Source organism: Leptinotarsa decemlineata, unplaced genomic scaffold (assembly GCF_025532065.1).
Source record: "Leptinotarsa decemlineata unplaced genomic scaffold, Ldec_3_MD MMD2_P_RNA_scaffold_5, whole genome shotgun sequence".
Taxonomy (NCBI): Eukaryota; Metazoa; Arthropoda; class Insecta; order Coleoptera; family Chrysomelidae; genus Leptinotarsa; species Leptinotarsa decemlineata.
The window spans coordinates 8,271,970-8,286,298 of record NW_027412532.1 but is presented as its reverse complement, the minus strand read 5'-3'; the positions used below and the strand labels follow the sequence as shown (position 1 = coordinate 8,286,298).

The 14,329-nt window shown below is 34.7% G+C and overlaps 1 protein-coding gene across 8 annotated transcripts in view; it reads left to right on the top strand.

Annotated features, from left to right (window-relative positions):
- LOC111509348 (beta-1,4-glucuronyltransferase 1) overlaps positions 1-7,560 on the top strand; it is a 166,563-nt gene extending 159,003 nt beyond the window's left edge. For all 8 annotated transcript variants that reach the window (XM_074169470.1, XM_074169468.1, XM_074169469.1 and 5 more), the window contains one exon: positions 2,476-7,560. In XM_074169470.1, the coding sequence (XP_074025571.1) occupies positions 2,476-2,673 (198 nt within the window). In that variant the 3' untranslated portion in view covers positions 2,674-7,560. The remainder of the gene's footprint in view (positions 1-2,475) is intronic.
- Positions 7,561-14,329: the final 6,769 nt, after the last annotated feature.

Sequence of the window (14,329 nt, the reverse complement as noted above, 5' to 3'; positions counted from 1 at the left end):
GCCCGCGACGGTCCTTTGATGGACATCCCTCATTAGATTTAAAAATAGACAAAGAATCTGAGGTAATGTCATAAATTTTCAAGTAAGAAAAAAATGTTCAATTCACATAGATATAAACAAAGACACATTTTGGAGAAAAATATCAAGTTTTTTTGGTGATATCAGATTTTGTATATATCTGAAAATAGTAATGATTTTTTTATCCAGAACGGAAGTGAACATATTTTTTTTCAGGGCAAAACACAAGCACTACAAAAAAATCCTCAAAGCGCTCTGAGAGTGGCGCCTGTACAATTCTAGACAGAAAACGTTGGTGGAATTTGGAAAGAGTAAAGTTGTCTATGAATCTCTCAATTGTACCAAATCACATATTTAAATATTTTGACCGCCGCTATAGAAAATTCCTAAAAATTACTAAATATAACACATAATCTGTCGTAGATGGAAATTTTCAGATTTTCACATAAAACATTTTTTTTTTATTAGGACAGCTCATAATTGGTAAATTATAAAACTTTACAGACTTATATGGAAAACAATTGCCTCTAAACATTTGCAACAGAAATTTTGAATTTTTTGGTTCAACTGTCATCAGTTTTATTTATGAAAGTTCCATGTTCTGAGGTATTAGTTGATCCAGGAAAGTATTGGAATGTGAGTAATAAAACGCTCAGTGAAGTACACAAATTATTTCTGTGAGCAGGAAAGTTCCAGAGTATCAAAAGATTTCTGGAGGATTATTTAATCAAAATTATTATGAATTCCGATTTTTTTTTATGGAATTTGCCACTGCTAGTTTGGTTTAATTACCTATTTGCAAAATATTTGAGATAAATTTTGTTCAGTCATTGAATTTTGAGATAGGTTGACACTTATTTAGGTTAGGTTAGGTCTAAAGTGGGTGGGTCTATTCGATTCTCCACCGCAACCCGCAAGGGTTAATTGTGGCTCACACTTATTCACACTTGACCAAATAAACCCAGCTTCTTAACGAAGCCGATTCGTTTGTATGGTGAGTGGTCTTTTAGGTAAGATGGTAAGAGTACGGCTCTGTAGAACTCTAAAAACCTGATTGGATCCTCAGCGGGGCAGGCACAAAGTATATGCTCTGCTGTTTCATCATTTTCCAAACAGAGGCGACACACACTGTCTTTTGACAGTCCTAGTCATGCATATGATGATTCAAATGACAGTTACCTGTAAGAAGGCCTATTAGACATCGTAGTTCATCCCTACTGTAGTCCAACAACTGTTCGGTGTCAAGCTTCGAAGGGTGAATAAATACCTTGGAGTGGGCCAATCCTGGAAGATTCTGCCAGAAGTCCATAAATCTTCTTGCCATCCAGGTGTTTAATGTTTGTTTGGCAAAGCCTAAAGCGATGCAAATGACAGGTTCTGAACCGATGAAACTGCTTGCAGCACTCTCCTTTGCAAAGGAATAAGCAGCCTCATTGCCTTCCAGGCCAGTATGGCCAGGAGTCCAGACCAGAGACAACCTGTTAAGTCTTAATATCATTGGAGCCAAGAGCTTCCAACGCCGCATGATTGTCCGAGAATATTTTTATTGACTTGTGTATGATGTTGGATTCTTCCAATGTCTCTGCACACAATTCAATAGTGTAAATTTCCTCTTGAAATACAGTCGCATAAGTTCCTAGGCAGGTAGATATCTCTGCCCTGGGTCTGCGACTAAAAACACCTGCACCAGAACCGGAAAGTGTTTTTTATCCATCTGTGAACCAACAACTAGCTGCTCTTAATATTTCCTTCTTCCGGAGGTTCCAGTCCTCTCTACTCGGGAACAGTACTTTATAAGGCAGTTCGTAGTTGGCATAAAGTCAGAGGTCATTTCCAGAAGACTTCCAGTGTCAACCAACAGTCTGTTGCACTCTGCATTTTAAATTGATTTGGATTTGACACTTATTTCGATTCACTTTGAGGTGGTGTTTCTTGGAAATGTCATTTAATTACCTCAGGTTACTGTTGTTACATGTCCGATATATTTTATATTCAAATGAATGTATAGTTGAGTAAGAATACCCAAACCTAGAACTCACAATTTAAAATCTATTCATTTCTAATAGAATTTGTTTTTAGTTTGGAGAAATTTGTGGAACAATATATACATCTAATTTTAAGGGTGCCAATTTTCAAATCATTCTAGGATAAGATTCTCATCCAACCCGTTCAGTACTGTAGTATCAAAGGATTCGACGTTACTACGGGCATCGGATTAGTTATAATAAACCGTGGAAATTGATATTGTGCTCAGTTTATTCGCTGGTGTTATTATTGTTTTAGTTTTTGTAGTTGATTATAAAGTTATAAAGTATTACACTTATTGATGAATCTAAAAAACCTCACATTTTGTTTAATTATTGAATTCATCTCAGTTTTCTCATATGAGAAGCTTGCTCATAATATGAAATAACAAACACATATGTAAGTTTCTCAATCTTAATTTTTATTTTCCAGGGATATGCACTATGCGTATTAAATTACGATTTTCTCATATTGGACAATGCGTTCCTAATTCACAAACCGGGCATCAAGGTATACAAAAAGGACCCTAGGAGATCTATGTTGGCTGCAAAAACGAATCAGCTGATAAAGAAAATCATTTTCCCAGAACTCAAGGTCCTGTATGGCATTAGAAAAGGCTGTGCTGTGTAGAAAAAGTGTAGTGTACAAATTATTTAGCCATATTAATTGTGTATCAGTGTACTCTTTTCCCTTTTGATGGACTTGTTTACGAAAATATTGTGATTGTTTATTATTTATTATGTACTGATTGTATTTGTTGAGAACAGTCAATCCCAATTTATCATAGCTGTATCTTAACTCATTCTCAAGCAGGAGTGCTTCAGTTACAGAACTGATGAATTCTTTTTAATATAAATGTTTCGTGAATGTAGTGATTCATTGACTTCTTTTTGAGGTGTGATGCACGCAATAATTTCTAGGTCAGTACTTTTGACTCCTCTGGAACTGAACTACTTTCACGTTTGCACCCTCTTAATTTAAAATATCAGTATCTTGAGGCTCAGAGGCTCTGGAACATTTGAACTACTTCCACGTGTGCATCCTCTGAATTGAAAATATCAGTACTTTAAGGCTCGGAGCCTTTGGAACGTTTGAACTACTTCCACGTTTGCACCCTTTGAATTAAAAATATCAGTTTCTTAATACTCAGAGTATTTGGAACGTTCGAACTACTTTCACGTTCACAAACTTTGAATTGAAAATATGAGAACTTTAGGCCTCGGAGTCTTTGGAACGTTTGAACTACTTTCACGTGTGCATCTTCTGAATAGTTTGAACTACTTTCACGTGTGCATCCTCTGAATTGAAAATATCAGTACTTCAAAGCTCGGAGCCTCTGGAACGTTTGAACTACTTCCACGTTTGCACCCTCAGAATTAAAAATATCAGTATCTTAAGGTTTAGAATATCTGGAACGTTTGAAGTACTTTCACGTTCACACTCTTTGAGTTAAAAATATGAAAACTTTAGGTCGCAGAGCCTCTGGAACGTTTGAACTAGTTTCACGTGTACATCCTCTGAATAGTTTGAACTACTTTCACGTGTGCATTCTCTGAATTGAAAATATCAGTACTTCAAGGCTCGGAGCCTTTGGAATGTTTGAACTACTTCCACGTTTGTACCCTCTAAATTAAAAATACCAGTATCTTAAGACTCAGAATATCAGGAACGTTCGAACTACTTTCACGTTCACACTATTTGAATTGAAAATATGAGAACTTTAGGTCTCAGAGTATCTGGAACGTTTGAACTAATTTCACGTGTGTATCCTCTGAATAGTTTGAACTACTTTCACGTGTGCATCCTCTGAATTGAAAATATCAGTGCTTCAAAGCTCGGAGCCTCTGGAACGTTTGAACTACTTCCACGTTTGCACCCTCAGAATTAAAAATATCAGTATCTTAAGGTTTAGAATATCTGGAACGTTTGAAGTACTTTCACGTTCACACTCTTTGAGTTAAACATATGAAAACTTTAGGTCGCAGAGCCTCTGGAACGTTTGAACTAGTTTCACGTGTACATCCTCTGAATAGTTTGAACTACTTTCACGTGTGCATTCTCTGAATTGAAAATATCAGTACTTCAAGGCTCGGAGCCTTTGGAATGTTTGAACTACTTCCACGTTTGTACCCTCTAAATTAAAAATACCAGTATCTTAAGACTCAGAATATCAGGAACGTTCGAACTACTTTCACGTTCACACTATTTGAATTGAAAATATGAGAACTTTAGGTCTCAGAGTATCTGGAACGTTTGAACTAATTTCACGTGTGTATCCTCTGAATAGTTTGAACTACTTTCACGTGTGCATCCTCTGAATTGAAAATATCAGTACTTCAAAGCTCGGAGCCTCTGGAACGTTTGAACTACTTCCACGTTTGCACCCTCAGAATTAAAAATTTCAGTATCTTAAGGTTTAGAATATCTGGAACGTTTGAAGTACTTTCACGTTCACACTCTTTGAGTTAAACATATGAAAACTTTAGGTCGCAGAGCCTCTGGAACGTTTGAACTAGTTTCACGTGTACATCCTCTGAATAGTTTGAACTACTTTCACGTGTGCATTCTCTGAATTGAAAATATCAGTACTTCAAGGCTCGGAGCCTTTGGAATGTTTGAACTACTTCCACGTTTGTACCCTCTAAATTAAAAATACCAGTATCTTAAGACTCAGAATCTCAGGAACGTTCGAACTACTTTCACGTTCACACTATTTGAATTGAAAATATGAGAACTTTAGGTCTCAGAGTATCTGGAACGTTTGAACTAATTTCACGTGTGTATCCTCTGAATAGTTTGAACTACTTTCACGTGTGCATCCTCTGAATTGAAAATATCAGTACTTCAAGGCTCGCAGCCTTTGGACCGTTTGAACTACTTCCACGTTTGCACTCTTTGAATTAAAAATATGAGAACTTTAGGTCGCAGAGCCTCTCGAACGTTTGATTTAGTTTCACGAGTACATCCTCTGAATAGTTTGAACTACTTTCATTTGTGCATCCTCTGAATTGAAAATATCAGTTCTTCAAAGCTCGGAGCCTTTGGATCGGCTGCATTCAATGAAACAAATATTTTTTTAACAATTCTCCACTATATCAAATAATTCAATTCCTCAAGACTATTTTAGAAGTCTATAATCATGTATATACATATTCGAATGATTTGAGGCCCACCTAAAACTTTCTATTCATGAATCGATTTCTTTTAGAATCTCTATGTATAAGTTTTGTGATGTCCAATGACAAATTAAATACTCTTGAAATACTTTCAAAAATGTTATACTCTTCATATCGTAAACATTTAATGGAAGCTTTTTGTGATATCTCATCGATACTGCTCAATAGACATACTCTATTGCTTTTCTGGCTAGTCCCTTTGTAGAATTTGAGAGATATTTTCCAGAAATTAAACTACTCATTTATGTATTTCATATTTCTCAATCAAATTATTTATTTATTTCAACTTATAACATCACAGAATATAAAAGACTACTCATAGTGTAAGAATAGGTCGTGCTGTGTTTTTTATCTTGTTTCTACTCTCCCAGTTTTTACCAAATAGCACTTTGTATATTTTTCTATAAGAAAAACTAGATATTTACGCTCAAGATATCTACTATGAAAGTACCTTTCTTCGTATTTTTAAAATGCCTTCATTTTTATCAGTCGCTCATTATTATGTTGTATAAATAATTACATTCCACAAGATTTTACTTTGATTCAAGTTTCAAATTCTGATTTTTGCCTAATCACTTCGTCCATTTACTCAAACCAGCAGTGAGTAGAAAAAGGCAGCCAAAACCTGTACTTCTACTATAAAAAACACTTCATTAGCTAATTCCCGACAATTAGTACATTAACGACAGATACTGAGATGAAGAATTTTGTGATGTTTGAATGAAAAATGCAGAAGAATAGAGTTTTCACAATGTTTATATGTGACCAATACTGTTCTTTTCCATTTGTTGATACTTATCACCTTTTTGCTATTTATACCAGGTGGTTACGAAATCATTGTACGCAGAGCCATTCAATTGTTTATGATGTACGAAATTTGAAATTCATCAAAGCCAATATTTTTTATGATAAATTAGTTGAAAATCTATACAGTGTGTAGTGAAAGTATCAAAACTGTTGAATATCATTATGATTTAAATACTACATACTCACTTTCTCACTGGCACATAAAAATGAACAGCATAATTTCTCCAACATTTTTTGTAGTGTAGATTTTCGAGATTAATGAAGTGGAATATGGCATTTGAAAAAAATCGAGAAAAAGTACGTGGATTAGTGAAAATTTTTAATTTCCGAATTTTCGTTTGTTTTTTCCTACATTCCATTTAAAATTCTTGACTCAAGTCCATTTCCAGTTAACCTTGTATGGATTTACAAGTGTTCCATCATTGAAATTATTGGATTTGTGAACTATATTTTTATTCCGAATTTCATAGTAGTTGCTTTGGCAAAAGCGTACCAAAAAAAAATTGGAACTTGGTGATCTGTCTCTCTGTCTATCTGTTTGTTGTCTGCACTGCATTCAAAGGAAACGAATTATTGATTTGAAAAAAATGCCATTGAACTAGCCACTACAATTTCATTTCTACCATTTTTTTGTAATTATGATTTTTCAAGAAATATTAATAGTTTTGGATTAGTGCTTGAGAATAACATTTTTGTTGATCTAAGGCGAGTTTTTTTTGACAAATTCGATGTGCCAGGATTATTCCAAAAGAAATCGGAAAAAATGAAAAAACTAACCTAGAATAATATCAATTAATATATTTTCTCAATTTTCGCAGCATGGCAGGCGTTGAAACCATATTCTTCTCTTCTCATATTTTTCAATTTTCAGATTGGGAAGTACATTTTTTTCGTGTATAGATAAATGACAGAAAAATGTATATTTCCAACTACTTGTGCAGACAATACCAGAACAGGAAATGACAAAATCACCATATATCTTTTTTTATTGCCCAGAAATAATATGTTACATCCGAAATATATAGTAGAGACATCAAAGATCATACTGAAAAAATTCGTTAATTTTTTTATTTGCAAGTCATGACTTGAATTTGTATCACACCAATAATAGATTGAAAGCGGAGTTTCTTTCAGAAAGTTAGACTTGGTTTAGTAAAATTGCTACCAATTGACAGATTTCAAAAGTGCTAATTAACAAAGTGTTAATTTAGTGTACCAATGAATTCATCAAGTATACAGAAACTCAATTTTTTTTGTACCTTTCAATAGTTAAAGTTTTCATCTGATCTCATTGAAATCTTGTGGAAAGTTGAGTTTTTTTGTATATTTTCATATTTCAAATCTCAAACTCGTACTTATAAATATATTTTGAAATGATGTATCGATTGTGTTTGTATGAATTTTTGTTTTTTGCTGTATTACCATTGATTGTGCCTTATTATATCGATGTGGTGATGAAAGTATATTAAATGATAGTTTTTTTACTGTGTATATGAAAAGTGTAGTCTGCAAATATAAGAATTCATGCAAGTTTTATTGTTTTTTCTTTGGTTTTTCAATCAAGGTATTCAGCGGAATAGGAATATGGCCCAGAAAACCAAACCATTTGCCAATTCATAAATATATCTAAATTAATACTGGTTGTTGCAGTGTATACCTGAATAAATTATCGAAACAACTCTTGCAAATTATTTTCAAAATCAGTTTGTAGTAAACAAATTGTAAAAGTGATGAAGTAGTTTCAACTTTTGATGTTCCACAAGGTTCAATTTTGGCCCAGATTTTCTTTTCAATATATGAATACAATATTTTTACAATATTGAAAATAAGGGTTTCATTGCAGGACAAAATATAAATTTGTTTAAAAAAACATATGGTGAGTATGGAAAAGATTGAAAAATGGTTGTTAAATGACCTCAATTCAATAATCAACCCAAGGGCAGTTTACATGATCTTCAAATTAAAACATATGAACAATATTGAACTGAATTTTGAAATCAAGGACAAAGTAATCAACCAAGTTGAAAAGCAATGATAGTTAGTTTCAATGTAATGATTTCCATTCTGAAGCTATAAAAGTCATTAAGAAACCATGTGATATTCCATTTTTGGAATTGTACAAAATTACTGAAAATATGACTTACTCTTTGAAAAATATATAAATTATCAAGAAATATCCAGAAAAGTAATATTCAATTCTCAAAAAGCTCCGAATTGCATGATCTTAGTGCAAAAAAGGTCCAATTATTTCCATCTCTATGTAATGCATGATAGTGAAAAAATTAATCTGATATTCTTCAGAAATTTTTAACAAATTTACTGCAAAAAAAAAGATACAAAACAGTTCATGAATTATTGAAGAATATCAAAGAAAGTTTTCTAATTGAATATTGGTCAATCATCTTGAATTCCATATACAAGCAAATGTTCTGTTTGGAAGTTATGTATTAAAATAATCAATAATCTACTGAATTCTGAAACATCCTGAATGAAATAATACCAAACTTTCCAATTTTCACATAGAAAAGAGAAAATAATTTGGATAAACACTTTGAAAAACATGAACATAAATTGAGGCAGTTTTCCACATCATAAGTGAGTTTACGAGTTTTCGCTACAAAATATCCACCATATCTCCTTCAAAATACGCCCCTGCATTATGACTCAACTCGAATTTTCCAGTGTTCAACACAGTGGTGTCCTAAGTTATTTTTTGAAAGCAAGTTCCCAGTCTTCGTCGTTTTTTCCTTTACAGTTTCCACTGCATCAAGCGTGGTTTCTTTCAATGCTTCCTTCGCTTTCGGAAACATAAAAAAGTTACACAGAGCTAGATATGGTGAGTAGGGTGGACGTTTCAACAAAGGAACCCCATGCTTAGCCAAAAATGACTTAAAAATTGTCCTGGTAAGGTATCCACGACTTGGTATCTCACAACTGTAGTCGTTTTTTTCTTATCGATTCCTACAGTCTCGGCATTTGTACAGATATCTACTCAGTCGGCGATTTTAACGATGTTTTCATTCGTTTTCAGAGTTGAGGGACGTGAATCAACTTTTACTGTCTTTTTGCGTATCTTTCATACATTTATAGAATTCAAAAACTCATACTTGTTGCGAGAGAGAATAGGTCTCTGTTGCGAATTTACCGAGTTTTCCTAAATATCACACGTTGACACGTGATTCAATTAAAACGCCTACCAATTTTTGAATGAGCGACAGATATACGCTTCATTAAAAAAGCGTTAAAGCATATCAAATGGGTACTCCAGTATTAAGTGTTCCATTTGCGCTGGGCAGTGGATCGAATGCATTTTATAACATTCCCCGTTTTTGTTCAGACGAGAGGTAAACATAATGGGAATGTTTCAAAAGCGCCAGTGTCGACTTTTAAAGCGACGGTTTTTTAACTCTCGTGCGAATGGGGCCTTATTTAAGAAAAAACATTGTCTTTGGAAGGCACCATTAGATTTGAAATGTTGAAAGCTGTCAGAAAGCTAATTTGTAAAGCATACAAATAATTGTGATCTGAAATGAAAATGAATTGTTTAGCAATATGTGATATGTCAATATCATTAAGGAGATTCAAACTCATTTTTTTTGGTAAACCACAAAAAAATAACTAGGATTACCCTATTGCAATCTACAATCTCGCACCTCTTGAATCAGGTACTGTTGAATTCCAGTAATTCTGGAAAATTTCAATATTTCTACGACAAAATATTTTTTGAAAAGGTGATATTAATACCATCTAGCCCAGTTTGCCATATCTATGAAAAGGTTACCATTGAAATCGATCTTTGCAGCAATACCAAAAATCCATTATTGTTCATTTTGTTTAAAATTTGTCATCACAACCTTCTATGTTACGTACCATCGCTGTGTTACGTACCATAAAATAGTTAAAGAGAAAATATTTCACGACCAATCCACTGTATGACTCATAATAATTGTAGCCAATTGCTGAATTTCATTGTATTGAAGACTTGATTTCAATTCAGATCGTGCCTCTTGGAACAGTTTTGTATGATCTTGTACATACATACTGAAAATAACTGGAACTCTTCTGACTTTTTTCCTCCAGTAACTGCCTTTTTGAAATTTTTCAATGGCAGTTTTTCTACAGGAGTTACATCATCGGCAAATATCTCTGAATATCATTTTTTCCTGTGAATTGCCAGTTTCATAATCTGCAGTTCTCCAACTCTCCTTCTGTTCAAAAAAGTAACTTAGAACAAATAAGGGACGTCAAATCATCCGTAGGATGTCTGTGGGTGTTCTAATCTGTTGTGTTTCTGTTTTTTCCGTTAACCAGCTGTCGCACCCCTACGAACGACAACCCTCAGAAGTCGAAACTTGTGCGAGCTAAGGAGTAACGAGGTCTTACCTTTTAACGTGTGATTCCCAACACGGGTTGGACGATAGCAAGTGAAGATCGATCGTTCAGACTAGTGCATGAACCACCGACCAACACGGCAGTCAATTCGAGTGAGTGAACAAAGCACCCACGCCGAACCGCTTGGCTACCGACCGTGACCTGAACGACGAAACTGTAAGCACTTTCTGATTTCCTACAACGTCTCAAGTTGCTTTGCAAATTTCACTAGGACAATTAGGGATATATCAAATATCGAATTTTGCAAACTTACGGACATTCTGTACCTGCCAAAAAGATAAAAAACACGGATCTGATAAGACCATGCCTGTGATCAGATTATTCTTACATGTCATTTACCTGTGGATATCCTGTATACACAAAAAAATATCTGAGAGTAGTTACTATTACATCATTAAAACATCCTCAGGAAGGACATCCCGTACTTGTCTTCGGAATGACGATAAATCTGATATATAGGGCGGTAGCTACGCGTATGTGCTTCTATCCTGGTCTTGATACTGCGTTTAGTAGTTCCGATGTAAATTGAGCCACAGAAGCAGAAAATCCTGTAAAAACCAACGGATATCTAGGCTCTATTTAGTCCTTGGCCGATCTGAAAGTGTTGCGTAATTGATCAGTTGACTTGTTAATGGTCTGTGACTTTGTTGAAGAGAGGCAAATGGAATGTGCCTGAACTTGCTGGCTGGATCGTGGCCGAAGCTAGGGAATTATTACTTGATGTCTTACGCTGTGAACCCATTGGCTTATAGAGCTCCGTCTCGATGACGAAATTCTTCTTTAAGAAGATGTGGTTCACAAATACTGGTAAAACGCTCAACAAAGGTTTCATCATGTGTGTGTGCAATGAGTTCTTCAGATGCCGATCAGTACGAGTAGGATTGGAGTTAACTGTGTGACCAAGTTCTCAATCAGTTTTTCTGTCGACTATCTAAAAATGACATCTTTCTTTTGTCTTCCTTCTCCATGGTAAACTGGATGCGAGGATGAATGGAGTTGATGTGCCGTAAAAATTGTTCGAATGCTTGGCTCTTCAAAACAAAAGTGTCATCAACAAAGCGAAACCAACAGGTAGGTTTCAATAGAGATGTGCTGAGCGCATAGTCCTCGTAAACTTCCATGTGGAAATTTGCAACCACACTTCCTAAGGCAACTTCATCCGTTTGTTCATAGAAGCAGTCGGTTGATTTTCTTCAGTAGGTATATTAAATGTTGGGTCACACCCAAGTATCTTGTAAGTTGCTGAGTCTAGACTAGAAGACTATAGTCTATTTCAAAAGAGTGTAGAGTAATAAAATCTCATTAAGTATTCAAAAGCGCTACAGGGTGATCCGTCAATAAATTCTGTCACTTCCCTAGTCCGCATTGCAAAATTATGTCGTTTCATAAAGAGCAGGTAGGTATCACCCTGTTTTAAGGGATTTGTCCATTGTTATCGACGGATAAATACTGAGCCAGAGGCGCGCTAGTGGGATAATTGCCAAAAGAATATGCATTCATAAAAATTATATTAAAGGAAATAAAAATTTAATACAGCAGAACAGTGTTATTAAAAAAATATAAAATGTAACAATAAAATATATACACACCGAAATCGGGAAATACTCACAAACACACACGAACGAACTTTACGTATTGAAACACTTGTGGGGACTTTAAATCAATTTATTCACAAAAACGACAAGAACTTTACTGGATACGTTATTACAATTTGACACTTGAACAATACTAAAACTGTGAACTTCCCTTAACGTTTAACAACACTCTATTTATACCCTAATTGAATGTTCTAGAGATTACTAGGTACAATTTTCGAGAACCTTCCGAGAAAATAATTATTCAGACTACCCTTAATTCTAAACCCTAACCTAAGCAAAAGTGTCACTGTCACTGATACACTGGTCTCTGTCCAGATTGCTTATCCCGCTACAGTATATTTACAATTCAATTAAATTATTCTACATCAGTATAGTCTTCATCCGAAGAACTGTCATCATCCCCCTGGTGTTATAATTATAGGGTCAACCACCTGATCGACCAAGTTGTCCAGTTCCCACATTTTATCTTCCTCTTTTAAAACATGCTGGATTGCTTTTTGCCAGTTTTCTGATGTGATTTCCATAATGGCTTGATCAAACAATACCTTGACATCTTTCATTTTAAATGTGGTATTGTGCCTTGCAACATATCCTTTAACTTGTGCCCATATAAGTTCTATAGGATTTAATTCGCAATGATATGGCGGTAGGCGCAGCACAGTTACTTTATACTTTTCTGCTACATCTTCTACGGCATATTTCATGAAGCGAGATTTATGTTGTTTTACTATGGCTAGTAGTTCCTTCTTTACTGAATTCGTCTCAAACTGAATACCTTTATTTGACAGCCAGTTAATAATTTCTTGCTTTCTCCAAGCTGAAGTTGGTACCTTCTCTAAGCGCCTTGAATGGTAGCTTGCATTATCCATAACCACGACCGAATCAGCTGAAAGAAATTTTAACATTTCCCCGAAGTAGTCTTCGAAGACATCCGAATTCATGTCCTCATGATAATCTCCCGTCCGGCACGACTCAAAGCTTAACAAACCTTCTTTTAAAAATCCGTCTTCGCTTCCAATGTGAGCAATTATAAGCCTCTTCCCTTTTCCCGAAGGCACTTTAATACCCGTCGAAAGGCCTTCTATGAAAGCTTGGCGAGAACTTGTTATATTTTTATCTTGCCACATTTTTTTGACTATATAACCTTCGTTTATCCACGTCTCATCAAGATAAAAAATTTTCTTTTGCTCTCTGCGGTACTGCTTTATAGTTGTCAAATATTTTCATCTCCAGCAAACAATTTCATCACTTTCCAGTAATAGTGCCTTTCGATTGTGCTTTTCCCAGGCAAAATTCATACTTTTTAAAGTTTTCCATAAAAGTTTTCTGGATATCAAAGGAATATCGTTATCTTGGCTTATCTCGATAAATATTTTTTCAAGAGTGGGTATTTCCTTTTTAAAATAAAACGAATGAACTTTTCTTCGAATGTCACATTTGGTGTCTTCATCTAAGATTTTTATTGGTCTTCCTGATTTTCTCTTGCATGGACTTACCTGGCCTGATAGCTTTCTTTCTCGCAATAATTTAAAAATCGTGGACTACGAATTAAAGGATCGGATTTATGTTGTGGCTGAAATTTGATTCAATTTGTTCTGAATTGTTACGGTTGTTTGGAATTGAAAACTCGTTTTCAACGAACAACTTGTAATTTGTAATACAAATTGTTATGCTGTATAAGTTTTGATATCATCCTATGGAATTTTGGAATATCTCGAAGACATTATGAGGATATAACGACGTAATGCTACTTGAGACGTCCTACTACTATAGTAAACCGCAAATAAATTGGGATATCCTTCGGATTTTATGTGAACATCAACAAAACATATCCTGATGTCGTGCTGTAGTAGGGATTGGTGATCCTGGATGTCCTGGGAAGCTGTAGAAGTCTATTATAATATTCTGTAGACATTTATATGATCATTTAAGAGAATTCCTAAGACACAAATGGATGATGGAATTGGAATATCCGAAGGAAAATGTGTGGTATCTGAAATGTCTCCATCGCCATTTTGAAAGATATCTTGTTTCAGGAGTTTTGTGCAGACTTGGTTTCTTTATCAGAAAGCTGAGTAATGTATGAAGTATTGTCAACAAAGTGAAAGTATTTTTTTCAAAGGTGATATAATACAGTCTAGCCTACTTTGCCATACCTATGTGGAACATAATATCGCCCTGTAAGAAATTCGACAAAGAGAAAATCTTTCACGCCCAATCTAAAGCGTGCCGACAGATAGCTTATTCGGTAATAACCGCTAATAGGGGTACGAGGTGTTCTAGAGAATTATACAATTTACGTAACGAGCGCCT